The following is a 19,636-nucleotide window of genomic DNA, read 5'->3' as shown; positions in this document are numbered from 1 at the left end:
TGGCTAGGTATTTTTGTGTTTGATTATGTTTCCATTGTCATTGGCAAGGTGAGTCTGTTAAATTTGTTGTGGGGGTTTTAAGTAGTAATGGGGTTTGTTTTTAAAGAATAAAGTGTGTTTTGTGCTGTTGTGTGTAGGATGTCTTTTCTGGACGTGATGGGATTGGGGGAATTATTCTAGGGGAGAAATGATACTTCCCATGTATTCCCTGCATGTCGTAGAAGGCAACTAAAAGGGGAGGGAACAAGGGGCTGGAAATCCTCCCCTCCCAATTTTTACTTTAACCAAAAAAGGAATAGAGAAGGTGGCCAATATATATATATATATATATATATATATATAGTTTGGTAAAGTGTGTGGAAGAAGAAAGTTGAGAGTAAATGTGAATAAGAGCAAGGTTATTAGGTACAGTAGGGGTGAGGGTCAAGTCAATTGGGAGGTGAGTTTGAATGGAGAAAAACTGGAGGAAGTGAAGTGTTTTAGATATCTGGGAGTGGATCTGTCAGAGGATGGAACCATGGAAGCGGAAGTGGATCATAGGGTGGGGGAGGGGGCGAAAATTTTGGGAGCCTTGAAAAATGTGTGGAAGTCGAGAACATTATCTCGGAAAGCAAAAATGGGTATGTTTGAGGGAATAGTGGTTCCAACAATGTTGTATGGTTGCGAGGCGTGGGCTATGGATAGAGATGTGCGCAGGAGGATGGATGTGCTGGAAATGAGATGTTTGAGGACAATGTGTGGTGTGAGGTGGTTTGATCGAGTAAGTAACGTAAGGGTAAGAGAGATGTGTGGAAATAAAAAGAGCGTGGTTGAGAGAGCAGAAGAGGGTGTTTTGAAATGGTTTGGGCACATGGAGAGGATGAGTGAGGAGAGATTGACCAAGAGGATATATGTGTCGGAGGTGGAGGGAACGAGGAGAAGAGGGAGACCAAATTGGAGGTGGAAAGATGGAGTGAAAAAGATTTTGTGTGATCGGGGCCTGAACATGCAGGAGGGTGAAAGGAGGGCAAGAAATAGAGTGAATTGGAGTCATGTGGTATACAGGGGTTGACGTGCTGTCAGTGGATTGAAGCAAGGCATGTGAAGCGTCTGGGGTAAACCATGGAAAGCTGTGTAGGTATGTATATTTGCGTGTGTGGACGTGTGTATGTACATGTGTATGGGGGGGGGGTTGGGCCATTTCTTTCGTCTGTTTCCTTGCGCTACCTCGCAAACGCGGGAGACAGCGACAAAGTATAAAAAAAAAAAAAAAAAATATATATATATATATATATATATATATATATATATATATATATATATATATATATATATATATATATATATATATATATACATATATTTATTTTTTATTTTATTATACTTTGTCGCTGTCTCCCGCGTTTGCGAGGTAGCGCAAGGAAACAGACGAAAGAAATGGCCCAACCCACCCCCATACCCATGTATATACATACGTCCACACACGCAAATATACATACCTACACAGCTTTCCATGGTTTACCCCAGACGCTTCACATGCCTTGATTCAATCCACTGACAGCACGTCAACCCCGGTATACCACATCGCTCCAATTCACTCTATTCCTTGCCCTCCTTTCACCCTCCTGCATGTTCAGGCCCCGATCACACAAAATCTTTTTCACTCCATCTTTCCACCTCCAATTTGGTCTCCCTCTTCTCCTCGTTCCCTCCACCTCCGACACATATATCCTCTTGGTCAATCTTTCCTCACTCATCCTCTCCATGTGCCCAAACCACTTCAAAACACCCTCTTCTGCTCTCTCAACCACGCTCTTTTTATTTCCACACATCTCTCTTACCCTTACGTTACTCACTCGATCAAACCACCTCACACCACACATTGTCCTCAAACATCTCATTTCCAGCACATCCATCCTCCTGCGCACAACTCTATCCATAGCCCACGCCTCGCAACCATACAACATTGTTGGAACCACTATTCCTTCAAACATACCCATTTTTGCTTTCCGAGATAATGTTCTCGACTTCCACACATTCTTCAAGGCCCCCAGAATTTTCGCCCCCTCCCCCACCCTATGATCCACTTCCGCTTCCATGGTTCCATCCGCTGCCAGATCCACTCCCAGATATCTAAAACACTTCACTTCCTCCAGTTTTTCTCCATTCAAACTCACCTCCCAATTGACTTGACCCTCAACCCTACTGTACCTAATAACCTTGCTCTTATTCACATTTACTCTTAACTTTCTTCTTCCACACACTTTACCAAACTCAGTCACCAGCTTCTGCAGTTTCTCACATGAATCGGCCACCAGCGCTGTATCATCAGCGAACAACAACTGACTCACTTCCCAAGCTCTCTCATCCCCAACAGACTTCATACTTGCCCCTCTTTCCAAAACTCTTGCATTTACCTCCATAACAACCCCATCCATAAACAAACTAAACATATATATATATATATATATATATATATATATTATACTTAACCGCCATCTCTTGTTTAGAGGTAGCACAAGGAAACAGATGACGAATGGCCTAACCCAACCAAATACACATGTATATACATAAATGCCTACACACAGACATATACATATATACACATTTCAACGTATACATACATATATATACACAGACATATACATATATACACATGTACACTCCCACACTTTTCTTTACACATTTGCCATTTCCAGCATTTGAAAATGTGTGGAAGTCGAGAACATTATCTCGGAAAGCAAAAATGGGTATGTTTGAAGGAATAGTGGTTCCAACAATGTTGTATGGTTGCGAGGCGTGGGCTATGGATAGAGTTGTGCGCAGGAGGGTGGATGTGCTGGAAATGAGATGTTTTAGAACAATGTGTGGTGTGAGGTGGTTTGATCGAGTAAGTAATGTAAGGGTAAGAGAGATGTGTGGAAGTAAAAAGAGCGTGGTTGAGAGAGCAGAAGAGGGTGTTTAGAAATGGTTTGGGCACATGGAGAGTATGAGTGAGGAAAGATTGACCAAGAGGATATATGTGTCGGAGGTGGAGGGAACGAGGAGAAGTGGGAGACCAAATTGGAGGTGGAAAGATGGAGTGAAAAAGATTTTGTGTGATCGGGGCCTGAACATGCAGGAGGGTGAAAGGAGGGCAAGGAATAGAGTGAATTGGAGCGATGTGGTATACCGGGGTTGACGTGCTGTCAGTGGATTGAATCAAGGCATGTGAAGCGTCTGGGGTAAACCATGGAAAGCTGTGTAGGTATGTATATTTGCGTGTGTGGACGTATGTATATACATGTGTATGGGGGGGTTGGGCCATTTCTTTCGTCTGTTTCCTTGCGCTACCTCGCAAACGCGGGAGACAGCGACAAAGTATAATAAAAAAAAATAATATATATATATATATATATATATATATATATATATATATATATATATATATATATATATATATATATGTATGCTTGTATGGAGGGGTGAATGTGTTGGAAATGAAATGTTTGAGCACAATGTGTGTGAGGTGGTTTGATCGAGTAAGTAATGTAAGGGTAAGAGAGAGGTGTGGAAATCAAAAGAGCGTGGTTGAGAGAGCAGAAGAGGGTGTGTTTAAATGGTTCGGACATATGGAGAGAATGAGTGAGGAACGGTTGACAAAGAGGATATATGTGTCAGAGGTGGAGGGAACAAGAGAAGTGAGAGACCAAATTGGTGGTGGAAGTATGGAGTGAAAAAGATTCTGAGGGATCGGAGCCTGAACATACAGGAAGGTGAGAGGCATGCAAGGAATAAGAGTGAATTGGATTGAGGGGTATACTGGGATCAACGTGCTGTCAATGGACTGAACCGGGGCTTGTGAAGCGTTTGGGGTAAAATGGAAGGGTCTGTGGGGCCTGGAAATGGATGGGAGCTGTGGTTTTGGTGCATTATACATGACAGCTAGGTTGTTGGAGTGATATAACTGAGACACGGACTTTGAAACATGTTAAATAACATTCTATTAATTCAGGTACATCAAGTGAAATAGGTTGGGGGCAAAGAGCTACTGGAAGAGTAGGAATATAGTGGAAAAGGAGTGGTTAGTTGTGGCAGGTTGAGAAATAAGATGAGGCACCTCAATGAAACCTGCTAGGAAGATGAAACATCATGAGTCACGTTGAGACTTCTCTCATAACATGTAATAGGGATTTCGTAACTTTTGTTTGGATTGAACTGTAAAATTACCGAGGCCTTTGTGCATTTCATCATAGTGGAATGCTGATGCTGTCTGGTGTTACCTCTGAGATCTTTTACATTTACGAAGACTGGGACACATCCTACCTTTGAGAAAGTATATCTTAAATATATTGTTTTAGTGATGATTGCTGCTGCCTTTGGTGGATGACGAGTGTAGAGTAGCACAGGCAAAAACATGACTTGTATAAGACAGTGTACATAAAGATGTATGCAACTTAGTACTACAGCACCAACTTTTGGAACAGAGATTGTACCAGATTTATGACTGTTGTATGAATGGATGATGATGAAGGAGCAAAGACAGCTTTGATATGATGGAGAGACCTATGGAATAAGTGGATTTTTTTTGTTGGGCTGTGTTGTAGGAATGAAGGTAGCTCTGTACTGGTAGAGGAAGGATTTTGCGATAGGAGTGGTATGACCTTTGCAGTGGGGTTCGTAGGGGCTTTTTTAATTGGAGTCTGGTGTGAGTGGAGGGGAGCTTTGCTGTTGGTGTGCAGGGAGCTTTGTAGTAGGAGAGAACGAAGCTTTTAGGGAGTGCTACAGTTAAGCTGGAAAAGGATGTGTCGAGAAGAGAAGTTACGTTGTGTGTGTGTGTGTTGGGGGGGTGGGGGGTAGTAGCTGTTTTGTAAGAATGGAGGAGCTGTTTTAAGAATGATGGAGGCTGTGCTGTATGAGTGGAGGTGGCTTTGTAGTGGGGGTTATGTTGTAGAAGTGGAGCCAGTTTTGTGGTGGGAATGGGAGTGGGCCGCTGTGTTGTATGAGTGGAGCCAGCTATTTAGTGGATGTGGAAGGTGATAAGATTAGAAGTGGCTTTGTTGTGAATGTGGAGGGGTCTGTATTGTAGGAGTGAAGCCAGCTTTGTAGTGGAAGGGGATGTGTTGTACAAGTGGAGCCAGCTGTTTATAAAGTGCTTATGGAAAGGGCTGTGCTTTGGAGTGGGGCTAATCTTTTAGTAGGGAGGGGGGCCATATTCTAGGGGTGGAGCCAGTTATTTAGTGGGGGACGGCCAGTGTATTAGTAGTGATGATGGGTATAAAGGGGGCTATATAGTAGGAAAGGAGATGGCTGTGTTGAGGGGGCTACATTGTAGGAGTGAAGATTGTGGTATGTGTTCGTTATCTTAATATGTTTATGACACCAGTTGTGTAAGTAGTTTTATTAACTGATAAACTTGGTTTTGTGAAGCTTTGCGAAGTAGATTCTCATAGTTAATGTGATCGTAACATTGAAGACACATTAAGTCCATTCTTTTTGCTTTTAGTCTTACTGAGCGAAGGTAGGCATTCGGAAGCGGGTTTGAGAATGGAGAATCCCAAGTGGAGACGATGCGCGTAGATGTGGAGAACAGTGCATTGAAGGTGAATTATGATTATTGTATTGATTATTTATGTTGAGGAAAAGCGCCAAGTGATCAATTGGTATACTGTGGAGCAGGAGATACCAACTAGGGAAATATTTTGATAAAAGATTATGAATACATTGAGCGAGTTAATATAAAAGTGATGACTTGGTAGGTGTTGGCATGCACAGAACATCAGACCGGGTAGGAACAATGTGGTTACAGAAGTGGTAGAGGATGTTTCATCAAATGTTTGCTTTAAAGAATGTGTGGGGGAAACAATTAGAGAGAACGAAAGGTTTTTCACATGGCATTTATGGACCTGAAGAAAGCATGGGATAGGGTTGATGGAAACGCCTTGTGGAAAGTTTTACGGATATATGGTATGGGAGGAAAGCTTTCAGGAGCAGAGAACATTTTTTACCGAGACGCGTGGGTGCTAGTAATCAGAGGGGGAAGGGTCTGCGGCAGGTTTGTGTGATGTTACAATATCTGTTTAAAGTTTATGGATATGGCGATGAGAGAGGTATATGTAAGGTTCTTAGAGAGAATAAGGTGTGCAGTCTGTTGGGGATGAGAGGGCCTGGGACGTGAATCAATTGTTTGCTGGTGACATGTCGCTGTTGGGCGACTCGTGTGTGAAACTGCAGAAGGTGTGTGAGTTAAGGAGAGTGTGTGAAAGGAGGTTGAGAGTAACTGTGAATAAGAGCAAGGTTATTAGGTTAGCAGTGCAGAGAGACGGGTTACTGAGGGTGTGAATTTGAATGGATAATACTTGAAGAAGGTGAGGTGTTTTAGATGCTTGGGAGCGGACATGATGAATGGAAGCAGAAATGAGTCATAGGGTGGGTGAGGAGGCGTAGGTTTTGAGAGCATCGAAAGTACGGCAAGAGACGCTAGTATGTGGAAGGGCAAAAATGGTTAGTTACGTTTGAAGGTATAGTGGTCCCGGCGATGTTGTATGGATGCGGGGCATGGACTATAGACGAGAAGGGGTGGATTAGGTCGGATGTGTTAGAAATGAAATTCTTCAACAATATGCGGTGCGAGATGGGTTGATCGAATACGTAATGAGAGATGTGGTAATAAGGAGCATGACTGGGGGAGCTGCTGAGGGTGTGCTGAAGTAGTTTGGACATATTGAAAAAATGGTTGAAGTGAGGTTGAGGAACATGATATGCGTGACAAGAGGTGAAGGGAACGAGAAGATGGATACCAAATCATAGATGAAAGGATATAGTTAATAAGATTGAGTGTTTGAGGTCTGAACATGCAGGAAAGTGAAAGACGTGCTTGGAATAAAGTGAATTGGAGCGATGCATAATATATACAGGGGTCAACGATTTGACTGGTCTGAACCAGAGCATTTGAAGCAGACAGGGGAAACCACAGAGGTCTGTGGAGCCTGGTTGTAGATAGTGAGGGTGTGATGCACACATGACAACAGAGGATACATGTGAGCGAGTGACGGTTTGTCATCGTCTGTTCCTGGCACTCTTTCTAACACAGATATATATGTATATATATTGTTTTTGCATACCTGGGAATTTTTACGCTCGTGTGGCCCCATCATCTGAACATTCTGTACCATCAAAAAACTTCTTTATGTAAAATGTCTGTATCAACCATGTCCTCAGTCTATCAACCACGTCCTCAGTCTATTAACCATGTCCTCAGTCTATTCCATTCATCTACCTCTTTCAGTTGTGCTGTCCATACATCTCTCGAACTGTTTATAGTTCATGTCATCAGTTTTCTTTAAAACTTTGAAGTTTGAGATCAGGTCACCCCTTACTCTTTTCTCATCCAGGGGGAGCAAATTTAACGCATTAATCCTCTCACTGGACCTTCTCGATGATGAGCTTTGTGCTGAAGATGGTTAACCAAATTGGAGAAGCATATTGTATTATTGATGTAATGTGTGTGTGTGTGTGTGTGTGTGTGTGTGTGTGTGTAGGAGGGGGGCGGGGCACTTAAGGACAGAAGTATAATTATTAAGTTTACACATCCAAAACAAGACATGACGTAATAATGACGATGACATCATCGTACTTGAAAAAGCTGGGATGAGAAACTGATGCAAAATAGTAATGTGGTTGTTTGCAGCAGAGCCCTCGGAATTCCCTGACGCAGAGAGAGAGAGAGAGAGAGAGAGAGATTTACATAGATACACAGACCACACACTCAAGGTCCAAGCGAGCTGGTTTCACCTTAACGCTGTTTAAATTATATGAAGTATGTCACTTGTTGCTTACCCTTCTGGAGTCACGACTGTTCACAGATTAAACTAATATCCAAACAAAAAACAATAAAACATCAACATGCAACTTCAAACATTCGATCTTGTGTATATTGTTGAGGACTGGCTGGCAACCCTCCAGTAGCCATAGGAAAATAATGCTTAGCGAACCACTTGCTTGGTTATTATCGATTTGTGTTCTGCATTGCATCAGTATGAAGTTGCCATGTGTTTTAAGCAGAACTCATGTAATTCTATAAGAATAATTGGAATTAAATCGCAGGGTCTTCATCTGCCAGTCCCTCCCCTGTTATTCTCGACACTCATTATGAACATTTTATCAAGGTTCCAACAACCTGAATTAAAAGCAGATTGTGATTAAAAAGTATTGATGAGTTATTATGAACAGCTTTCTTAAGTTTCACAAGGTAAGTGCTGTGCGAGGTGGTTGGGGATGCAGCAGCGTGTGGCAACCGATCCTCATTGCTGCTGCCACACTGGCTACACTCACCAAGTTACACCAACCAACACCCCAGTGTCACCCGGACTCTTGGTGTGTCGGTAACGTTATGACCCAAGCATTTTCAGGAATTAGATTCTCAACAGAAACGGTAACCCATCCATCCACAGTACTGTGAGGTGGCGGAGTTACACCTACCATTTTCAACAGGCATCACGTACGTCTGGCATCACTTACGACCGTTAGCACGTACGCTGGGCATCACGTACGTTTATCTAAATCACTTTATTACACCACTTTATACTCCAAGTATTTATTTGCATATGCTCTCATTTCTTCACCTCCTCTCTAGTTCCCTTATACAATATAATTTAAGTACTACATTCACAATATCATCTCATCCTTTGCCACAATAAAACACTTATTCCCAGCTGGTCTAACATGTACAGTTATCCATAGGAATGTAACGTTTTCCATATTATTTCCTGTATTCCTAACATTGCATCTAGTTTACCCAGTAATCATATCATGATTTATAAGATCCATTCTCTTCAGTCTGTTAAGGGCAGAATTAGACTCGCTACATATAATTTTCAGTTTACATCTTTTAAATTGATAACAATTAGTTTCCTTAGCTTCCTCTGGTCTGTGTAACGTCTGTGCTTTCACAATGGAGGAAGAATGTATTGGTCAGTGTAACCTGGCGTGGTTTTCTCTATGTGTTTCATTTGCATGAACTTCATAATGCTTAAAGTGTAGTTTTTATGTCACTTTTCATGTGAAAATGATGTACACAAACATTATGTCACCAGATGTAGACGCACGACTTGAGAGGCGGCACATGTGAGGGTAAATTGTACGTAGCCCGTCGTTCCTGTAAGATTATGTAAGTGTAGGAAGCAGAGCTGGAGCAGGAGCAGGCAAGAGCGGCCCAGGCAACGTGTGCTGCTGCTTGCTACGTCATGGTGGCGGGTGGCCTGCTCTTTCCGAGACCAGACCACACCCTCACTCCTTAACTCTCACTTCAAGGAACTTGTTACTCGTGAAGTCATGTTGGATTTAGTGTAGATAAACTTTTGTGGTGAAAGGACACTAGCTTATCACATCATCTTGTTTTGACTGTTTCCATACTATTTTAGGTGAGTATACTGGCAGATTACTTAACGGTTCTTTCGACAACTTTTCCTATTATAGGAAAGCGCATCCACCCGTTATCTTACTCTGATATAAAACATTCGTTTCTTTACTTCCTTTGGTTCCATTGATATGGAGTCTATCTCTTTGTCTTGTCAGTTTCCTCATATGTGATTCTGTTATCTAATATCATCGTTTGCTATCTTCATCTTGCCATCTCTTTCTCCACTTCTCTCTCTTGCTCTCCCAAATAAAGTGATAATAGCAAATGGAACCATATCTGATGAAGTCTCATCAGGTGAACCATATGGAACAGTGCTATAATTAAAATTTATAATCAGATCAGATATAAATAATGAACTCAAAAGAAAATTCAGTGTGATGCTGCACACTGGACACCTGTTTACTGTCACATGAAGACTTCGAGAACACGTAGATGAGCGGAAAGCGAGAGGACTGACTAAACATGTATGACAAACTGCTGTACAGAGCGATTTAATCAGACGAGATTTGTCGGTGTACTAGCGGAAATATAATAAAAAAAAAGTGGTTTAGGGACTAAAATGTGGTGGAGCCCAAGTTAGTCAACGTGTCAACATAATTTCTCGGTCGAACCCGGAATTAACCTTAAACTGCACCACACAGCATGTGAGAACACACGTTAACTAGGCCTGCGTGTCTTACATGGTGAGGGGTTGGGTGGGGTGGGGGGATAACGTCACATCATCATGGAAGAATGGAGTTTGTGTGTTTGTCACGAATCCAATGATTTGATTTTCTGTTGATATGGAGTTAGTCTTGCTGACGCGGGTTGGGGGGGGGGGGGACTTTTCCTGTGGAGCGGGTTGCTCAGGGAATGGATGAAGACGGACGAGTATGTATATGTATGTATAGACGTATATGCATATATATGTGCATATATGTTTACATGTGTATGAGTGGATGGGTCATACACAGATATATATATATATATATATATATATATATATATATATATATATATATATATATATTTTTTTTTTTTTTTTTCATACTATTCGCCATTTCCCGCGATAGCGAGGTAACGTTAAGAACAGAGGACTGGGCCTTTGAGGGAATATCCTCACCTGGCCCCCTTCTCTGTTCCTTCTTTTGGAACATTAAAAAAAAAAAAAAAAACGAGAGGGGAGGATTTCCAGCCCCCCGCTCCCTTCCCCTTTACTCACCTTGTACGACACGCAGGGAATACGTGGGAAGTATTCTTTCTCCCCTATCCCCAGGGATATATATATATATATATATATATATATATATATATATATATATATATATATATATATATATATATTTGTGTGAAGGTGTGTGTTTAACTACAGAAGTGTCACCTACACAGGATGAACAAGGAGAGAAAGTGAGGAAAACCTTCAATATTTACAACTCGTGAGTAGTACGGTCAAGGTTGTTGTTGTTGTTGTTGTTAGTGCTGGCAAAACTTGGATCATATATAACTTTAGAAACTGGTTTATTTTTCTTTATTCAACGTTATCACTTTATTCATTATCTTTTGCACAATGGGTAATTTAAATACGAAGGTGAGTAATGTGGTAATTAAGAAAATAATTGGATCATGGGGGTGGTATTCAAACGTGGATGGAAATGGTGAACAACTTGAAGAGTTGTGTGCTGAAAATTGACTAGTTATTTGGAATACCCGGTGTAAAAAGAGAGACATACATAAGTGTACATATTTGCGTAGGAGAGATGGTCGAGTATTAATGGATTACATATTAATTGACAAGCGTGTAAAACAGAAACTTTTGGATGTAATTGTGCTGAGAGAGGGCATCTGGTTGAATGTCTGATCACAGTATATTGGAGGCAAAGATAAAAATTTGTCGAGGCTTTTGAAAAAGGGGAAATAGTATGGGTGAAAAGAGAGTGGTGAGATTAAGTGAGCTTGGAAAAGAGACTTGTGTGAAGAAATACCAGGTGAGACAGTGTAGAATGGCAAAAGCTGAGAGTATATAATGCAGGGGCAGTGGGTGAGGAATGGTAGATATTTAAGGAAGCAGCACAAGCAGCAGATGAATGCGTCATGTGAAAGGTTGGAGGTTGGCAGATGATGGTGGTGAATGGTGGGGTGAATTAGTATAGTTGCTAGTGAAAGAGAAGAGAGAGACGTTTGGTTGGTGCTTACAGAGAAGAATGCAAAAGATAGGAAGTGTAAAAGAAATAGGCTGGAGGTTGAGAGGAAGTTGCTGGGATTGAAAAAAGAAGGAAAATGAGCGTTGGGGTGAGCGAGCATCAGTAAACTTTAGAGGAAAATAAGATGATTTGGAAGGAGGTAAATAATGGACGAAAGTCAAGAGAACTAATGGGATCATTGGTGCGGGGGAACAACAATGGTAGTAATGAAATGTGGAGGAGTTGGAGTGGGTATTTTGAAGGACTGTTGAATGTGTTTGATGGTAGAGTGGTTGTTGTAAGGTGTTCGGGTCGGAGTGGTTTGTGAAGTCAAAGAGTTGTGGAGAATGGTTTGGTGAAGAGAGAAGAGGTGGGGAAAGCCTTGTATAAGACGAAATGTGGTAAGGCGTCAGAGTGGCTGATACTGCAGTTTTGTTATGAAAGGAAGTGACTGTGTTGTTGATTGGTTGGTGAGGATTTTCATTTTATGTATGGATCATGCCTTTGAACTGTCAGAATGTATATATAGTGCCACTGTATAAAGGCAATGTAGATCAAAGTGAGTGTTCAAACTACTGAGGCTTAAGTGTGTTGAGTATATCTGGTAAGTTGTATGGAAGGGTACTGATTGAGAGGGTGAAGACATGCACAGAGCATCAGACTGGGGAGAAACAATGTGGCTTCAGAAGTGATAGAGGATGGGTAGATCAGGCGATTGCTTTAAAGAATGTATATGAAAAATACTAGAAAAAAGAAATGGATTTGTATGTGGTATTTATGAACCTGAAGAAAGCAAAATATAGGGTTGATAGAGATGCTCTTTGGAAGGTCTTAAGAATATATGGTGTGGAAAGTAAGCTGCTAGAAGCAGAGAAGGTTTTATCAAGGTGTAAAGCTTGTGTACGAATAGGAAGAGAGGAGAGTGAATGGTTCCAAGTAAAAGTTGGTCTGCGGCAGGGGTGTATGCCACTATGGCTCTTCAGTTTGTTTGTGGATGGGGTGGTGAGGGAAGTAAATGTGAGACACTTTGAAAGAGGAGCAAATATGCAGTCTGTTGGGGGATGAGAGGGCCTGGAAAGTGAGTCAGTTGTTTGTTGATCATACAGCACTGATGGCAGATTTAAGTAAGACTCTGGAGAAGTTGATGACTGAGTTTAGAAATATGTGTAAAAGGAGAAAGTTGAGAGTAATTATGAATAGAAGCAAGGGTATTAGGTTTAGCAGGCTTAAGGGACAGGTTAGTTCGGGCATAAGTTTGAATGGAGAGAACTTAGGGAAGTGAAGTCTTTTAGATATCTGGAAGTGGACATGGGAGCAAACAGAACCATGGAAGCGGAAGTGAGTCAAGGTGGGGGAGGGGGCAAAGGTTCTGGAAATGTTGAAGACTGTGTGGAAAAAGAGAACATTATCTGGGAAGACCAAAATGAGTGTGTTTGAAGGAATAATAGGCCCAGCAATATTATATGGATATAAGGCTTAGAAGAGGAAGGTGGAGGTGTTGAAAAAAAATGTCTGAGGGCAGTATTTGTTGGTTTGATTGAGTTAGCAATGGTGTAAGAGAGATGTGTGGTAATAAAAAGTGTGTGGCTGAGACAGCAGAAGAGGGTGTGTTGAAACTGTTTGGACATATGGAAAGAATGAGTGATGAAAGGTTGACAAAGAGGATATATGTGTCAGATGTGAAGGGAACAAGATGCGGGAGACCAAATTGCAGAAGAAAGAGAGGTGTGCAAGAAATAGCATGATTTAGAATGATGCGGTATATGGGGGTTGAACGTGCTGTCAATGGACTGAACCAGGGCATGTGAAGCATCTGGGGTAAACCATGGAAAGGTCTGTGGGGCATTGATGTGGATAGGGAGCTGTGTTTCGGTGCATTACACATGACAGCTAGAGAGTGAATGTAATTTTTTTTTTTTTTTTTTTTTTTTCCTGGCGCTACCTCGCTGGACCTGGGGATAGCGGTGTTTCCTGTAGGGCGAGGTAGTGACAGGAATGGATGAAGGCAAGCATGAATATGTATATGTATGTTGATGTGTTTATGTATGTATATATGCATATATGGGCGTTTATGCATATATATGTGTATATGAGTGGATGGGCCATTCTTCAGCTGTTTCCTGGCACTACCTCGCAGATGCGGGAGACAACGATTATGTATAATGAAATATATATATATTTGCTTATCTTCTTTCTTTTCTTTCAAACTATTCGCCATTTCCCGCATTAGCGAGGTAGCGTTAAGAACAGAGGACTGGGCCTTTGAGGGAATACCCTCACCTGGCCCAATTCTCTGTTCCTTCTTTTGGAAAATTAAAAAAAAACGAGAGGGGAGGATTTCCAGCCCCCCGCTCCCTCCCCTTTTAGTCGCCTTCTACGACACGCAGGGAATACGTGGGAAGTATTCTTTCTCCCCTATCCCTTATATTTATATATTATACTTAGTCGCTGTCTCTCGTCAGCCAGGTAGCACAAGGAAACAGACGAAAGAATTGCCCAACCCACCCACATACACATGTATATACATAAACGCCCACACACGCATAAATTCATACCTATACATTTCAACATATACATTCATATACATGCACAGACTTATACATATATACACATGTACATATTCATACTTGCTGCCTTCATGCATTCCCGTCGCCACCTCGCCGCACATGAAATAGCACCGCCCTCCTGCGCGAGGTAGCGCTAGGAAAAGATAAAGACAACAAAGGCCACATTCGTTCACACTCAGTCTCTGTCTGTCATGTAATGCACCGAAACCACAGCTCCCTTTCCACTTCCGGGCCCCACAAATCTTTTCATGGTTTACCCCAGATGCTTCACATGCCCTGGTTCAATCCTGTGACAGCACTTTGACCCCGGTATACCACATCGTTCCAGTTCACTGTATTCCTTGCATGCCTTGCACCCTCCTTATCTTCAGGCCCCAATTTCTCAAAATCCTTTTCACTCCATCCTTCCACCTCCAGTTTGGTCTCATGCTTCTCCTCGTTCTCTCTACCTTTGACACATACATCCTCTTTGTCAATCTTTCCTCACTCATTCTCTCCATGTGACCAAACCATTTCAATACACCCTCATCTGCTCTCTCAACGTCACTCTTCTTATTACCACACATCTCTCTTACCCTTTCAATACTTACTCGATCAAACCACCTCACACCACATATTGAAATGATATATATATATATATATATATATATATATATATATATATATATATATATATATATATATACATGTGTGTGTGTGTGTGTGTTGGCGTTTATGTATATACATGTGTATGTGGGTGGGTTGGGCTGTTCTTTCGTCTGGTTCCTTGCGCTACCTCGCTAACACGGGAGACAGCGACTAAGTATAATAGATATAATATAATGATATATATAAGTTTACTGTTAGATTTAATGGCTTTTCCTGTTGAAGAAGTGTTGTAAATATCTGTAGTACTAGGCAGCTTGTATTTTTTTTTTTTTTTTTGTAGCAGCAAGGTTGATTGTTAATGATTATCTGCTTTATTGAAAAACCAGAGACAATGCAAAGTCCGTTCACTTCACTAAATTATTTGATATTGTAAACATAAGAGAATGGTCAACTTGTGATGTGCAGTGCAGAAGAATGCGAGAACATGTGACAGCAATAATTGCTTGCTATTAATATTTACTTAATCTACTGGTATTTGCCAGTCATCAGTTCATGTTTCATTACTCACACAAAGTACTTAATGAAGTAATGTAAACAAATTGTTGGTCATTTTGTGTATATCTACTTTTTTTAAGGGATAGAAATGGGGTAAGAATGCATGCAATAGTGTATGGAGGATGGCATATTAGGACAGGGATAAGTGGAGACTCTTTTGTCATGGCCACCCCCTTGATGGGATTTCCCTGATGGAATAGGCATCAGAGATATAAATAGACAGTTAGATCTTTCCAGATGTTGTAGCCATTTTACTGGTTTCTTTTGTTCAGACATTTCCATTGTGGTCAAGTCCAATGGATGTTCACTAAACCAGGGATAAGATGCTGATTGTTGGAGACCAGAATAAGAAAAGGAAAAAAAGCATAAACGACATATTTCACTTCTGAGAGAGGGAGAGAGGGATAATTATTAGCACAGTTACAACTGAGCTAATGCAAGAAAAGTCTCTAGCTGTAGACAGCACATAAGGCATTGTTAAACTTGATTCCTGTATTCCTTAAACTTAGCCTTTCTATATCTGTATCTACTGTGTTGTCCCTTTTCTTGAGCAGGTTAAGTTTTATCCTTATTTCATTGGTTCTAGTATGTGATAATTACATTAATATGCTGTTGCTTTATCTTCCCAGCAGGCAGGATGTGCCCTTTGTACCCAGTGCGTCTTGTGCTGATGTATGGTACAGGTCTTGTGTGTGTGTGGTTCATGGGCCTAGGGTCAGTGGTAAATGCTGCTACTGAGGCAGCCACACTGAAGGTTCGTCTTTATGTGAACAACAGTTCTGTCACATACTTGGATGTTAAGGAAGGCGGGGAAAAGCAGGTTACATTTCATCTTGATGATCTTCCTCCCAATACTGTTGGAGATATACTTATATTGGTGTGTTTTGTGTTATTTTGTTCTGTAATGGATTATGTTAATCATTCATTTCTTTTCTACAGATATTAAGTTGCCTTTAGATTTTATATAGTATAGGAATGGATTTGTATGAAGCATTTATGGATCTGGAGAAGGCATATGACAGAGTTGACAGAGATGCTCTGTGGAAGGTATTAAGAATATTTGGTGTGGGAGGCAAGTTGTTAGAAGCAGTGAAAAGTTTTTGTTGAGGATGTAAGGCATGTGTATGAGTAAGAAGAGAAGAAATTGATTGGTTCTCAGCGAGTGTCGGTTTGCGGCAGGGGTGTGTGATGTCTCCATGGTTGTTTAATTTGTTTATGGATGGGGTTGTTAGGGAGGTGAATGCAAGAATTTTGGAGAGAGGGGCAAGTATGCAGTCAGTTGTGGATGAGAGAGCTTGGGAAATGAGTCAGTTGTTGTTCGCTGATAATACAGCGCTGGTGGCTGATTTGGGTGAGAAGCTGCAGAAACTGGTGACTCAGTTTGGTAAAGTGTGTGAAAGAAGAAAGCTGAGAGTAAATGTGAATAAGAGCAAGGTTATTAGGTACAGTAGGGTTGAGGGACAAGTCATTTGGGAGGTACGTTTGAATGGAGAAAAACTGGAGGAAGTGAAGTGTTTTAGATATCTGGGAGTGGATTTGGTAGTGTATGGAACCATGGAAATGGAAGTGGATCATAGGGTTGGGGAGGGGGCGAAAGTTCTGGGAGTGTTGAAAAATGTGTGGAAGGCGAGAATGTTTTCTCAGAAAGCAAAAATGGGTATGTTTGAAGGAATGGTTGTGAGGCATGGGCTATAGATAGAAATATGCGGAGGAGGGTGGATGTGTTGGAAATGAGATGTTTGAGGACAATATGTGGTGTGAGGTGGTTTGATCGAGTAAGTAATGAAAGGGTAAGAGAGATTTGTGGTAATTAAAAGGGTGTGGTTGAGAGAGCAGAAGAGGGTGTTTTGTAATGGTTTGGTCACATGGAAAGAATAAGTGAGGAAAGATTGACAAAGAGGATATATGTGTCAGAGGTGGAGGGAATGAGGAGAAGTGGGAGACCAAATTGGAGGTGGAAAGATGGAGTGAAAAGGATTTTGAGTGATCGGGGCCTGAACATGCAGGAGGGTGAGAGGCGTGCAAGGAATAGAGTGAATTGGAACGATGTTGTGTACCGGGGTCGACATGCTGTCAATGGATTGAACCAGGGCATGTGAAGCGTCTGGGGTAAACCATGGAAAGTTCTCTGGGGCCTGGATATGGAAAGGGAGCTGTGGTTTTGGTACATTATACATGACAGCTAGAGACTGAGTGTGAATGAATGTGGCCTTTGATGTCTTTTCCTAGTGCTACCTTGCGTACATGCAGGGGGAGGGGGTTGTCATTTCATGTGTGGCGGGGTGGTGACGGGAATGAATAAGGGCAGACAGTATGAATTATGTACATGTGTGTATATGTCTCTGTGTGTATATATATGTATACATTGAGATGTATAGGTATGTATATTTGCGTGTGTGGACGTGTATGTATATACTTGTGTATGTGGGTGGGTTGGGCCATTCTTTCGTCTGTTTTCTTACGCTACCTCACTAACGTGGGAGACAGTGACAAAGTATAATAAATAAGAAAAAAAAAATAGGAATTCTTAAACAAAAGTATTATCTCATGCAGATATTTATAACAGGGGTCACAAATAAAGAACTATAGACTTGAAGGCACATTGTTGCAGATATGTTTATAAACAGAATATTTCTTTACAAGGCATTTTCATGCAGTGGAACACCATGCATTCATGATTCAAGAGATGCATAACAAACCTGAGTCATACATCATAAGCAGGATGTTATTTGTCATTAGTGCACTCGCAGTCAGAATCTTATCTGTGACCCAAGCTTAGCTACCTTTTCTTTTTAAATTACTTGACCTTATACAGTCATATGTAGCAAGAAGCCTTTTGTTAATATCAAATGTTTGTTTAGTTCAGAAGTTCTTGAAGAGGCCTTTCTTAATGAAATTTAGCATAGAATGAATTTTGTTAACAAAAGTATTTGTGCAAATGAAGATCTTTTGATTATGTGTGACCCAAACTTGGGGGGCATGTAGTTCTTGTATGTGTGACATATGTTCATTAAGCTTTTGTTATATTCATTGAAATTGCAAAAGAAAATAGTTTGTAACTATGTGTTTTTGTATATGCAAGAACTTTCTTACTAACTTTTTGATTTCATTATAGGATGAAAATGAAGATAATTTAGACCATCTTGGAATAGAACCTGACAGAATTCCGCTCCCTCCTGCCCACTCTGATGAAGCTGGCACAAGATCCTTTACAATAATTGGCAAGTTCCTGGGCTTCACTAAGATCAAGTTTATGATTAACACCATTCATGATCAGAATCTTGTCAGTGAGCCAGTGGAAGTTAGGGTAAGTTTCTCTTGTAATCTCTATATTAGATTTAGAATGGGTAAGTGGTCAGAAGAGAGTTCAAGTGCTCCAGGTGGTAAAGTGTGCAGTGTTGGTGTTCAGTAGGTAATGTCTGGCAAGGTTGGTTGGTCCCATAGGTAGAGGATGTTGAAAGAATGCAGTATGTTCATGAACAGTTGACCTCAGGGATCTTGGGCATGAGTGTTGAGCCATGCAGGATGGTGGGTGCTGAAATTTTCACACAAAGGTTTTCATTTTGTTGATGGTCTTTAGTTAGGGAGTGTATCTGAAAGGGTAAGTGGTAAGGGGAGGTATAAAGGTGTTAATTATATTGCAGAAGCTATTCAATATGTTAATTTCTCTGGACTGTAATATAATTTTTTGTGATCTTTGAGCTTTGTTTGGTGTTTTTGATTGGTTTGTATTGGTGTGCAATCAAGAATCCTTATTTTCTATGTTGTCTGATTTGTCCTGAGGTTGTGTAGGTATAGAGAAAAGGGAGGATGAGTCTGTATGTAAGTCTGTTCTCTTGGAAGATGATGTGATAATGTGTTTTAGGGGTAGGCTGAGTACTTTTGTGTTTGTTTTTATGTTGGCTTTGAGTTGTAGAATATTATGCATATGAATGGGGTTTTGTGGAGGAGGACCATTAGCTAATGAAGAGTGGGTCTATGTATCTTATGCTGTTGCATGTTGGATGTTTATGCTGGGAATGTGAGGGGTTTGGAAGTTTGCTTTGGGTGCTTATGTTCAAGTAGTTGTTCCATGTCCAGAGCCTTGAGTGCAGTGGAGGTGATACCTTTGAAGACAACTGGAATATTGGATAGAGTAGTTCGCTCTAGAGAGGGGTGGGGTGAACCAGGGTTGAGGTTAATATCATTGGCCTGGCTTGCATTAATAACTGGAAGATGACTGGGGCATCAGCCCTCAATACGTTAGTGAGAAAATGTTTATGATTGTGTAAAATTTTTAGCTTTGACCCATGGTTCAGTGGCTGGGGACAGCTCAGGGCTGTACTCTGTGTGTGTCGAAGCAGAGATAAGGGGTCCTGTTGTGCAGGGAGTTGGTTATACTCACACAC

The 19,636-nt window shown here is 41.1% G+C and overlaps 1 protein-coding gene across 8 annotated transcripts in view; it reads left to right on the top strand.

Moving 5' to 3' along the window:
- The first annotated feature begins 8,299 nt into the window (after positions 1-8,299).
- The window catches only part of LOC139764480 (hepatic sodium/bile acid cotransporter-like), a 30,852-nt gene continuing 19,515 nt past the window's right edge, over positions 8,300-19,636 (top strand). For 3 of the 8 annotated variants that reach the window (XM_071691054.1, XM_071691053.1, XM_071691052.1), the window contains exons 1-3: positions 8,300-8,506; positions 15,878-16,125; positions 18,364-18,555. In XM_071691054.1, the coding sequence (XP_071547155.1) occupies positions 15,886-16,125; positions 18,364-18,555 (432 nt within the window). In that variant the 5' untranslated portion in view covers positions 8,300-8,506; positions 15,878-15,885. Of the gene's footprint in view, positions 8,507-9,053; positions 9,381-15,877; positions 16,126-18,363; positions 18,556-19,636 lie in introns of all 8 variants that reach the window. The other 5 variants (XM_071691058.1, XM_071691056.1, XM_071691057.1 and 2 more) reach the window with 5 other exon arrangements.

Source organism: Panulirus ornatus, chromosome 50 (genome assembly GCF_036320965.1).
Source record: "Panulirus ornatus isolate Po-2019 chromosome 50, ASM3632096v1, whole genome shotgun sequence".
In the NCBI taxonomy this organism is placed as follows: domain Eukaryota; kingdom Metazoa; phylum Arthropoda; class Malacostraca; order Decapoda; family Palinuridae; genus Panulirus; species Panulirus ornatus.
Note: the sequence above shows the minus strand (reverse complement) of the source record. Positions and strands in the feature narration are given on the sequence as shown.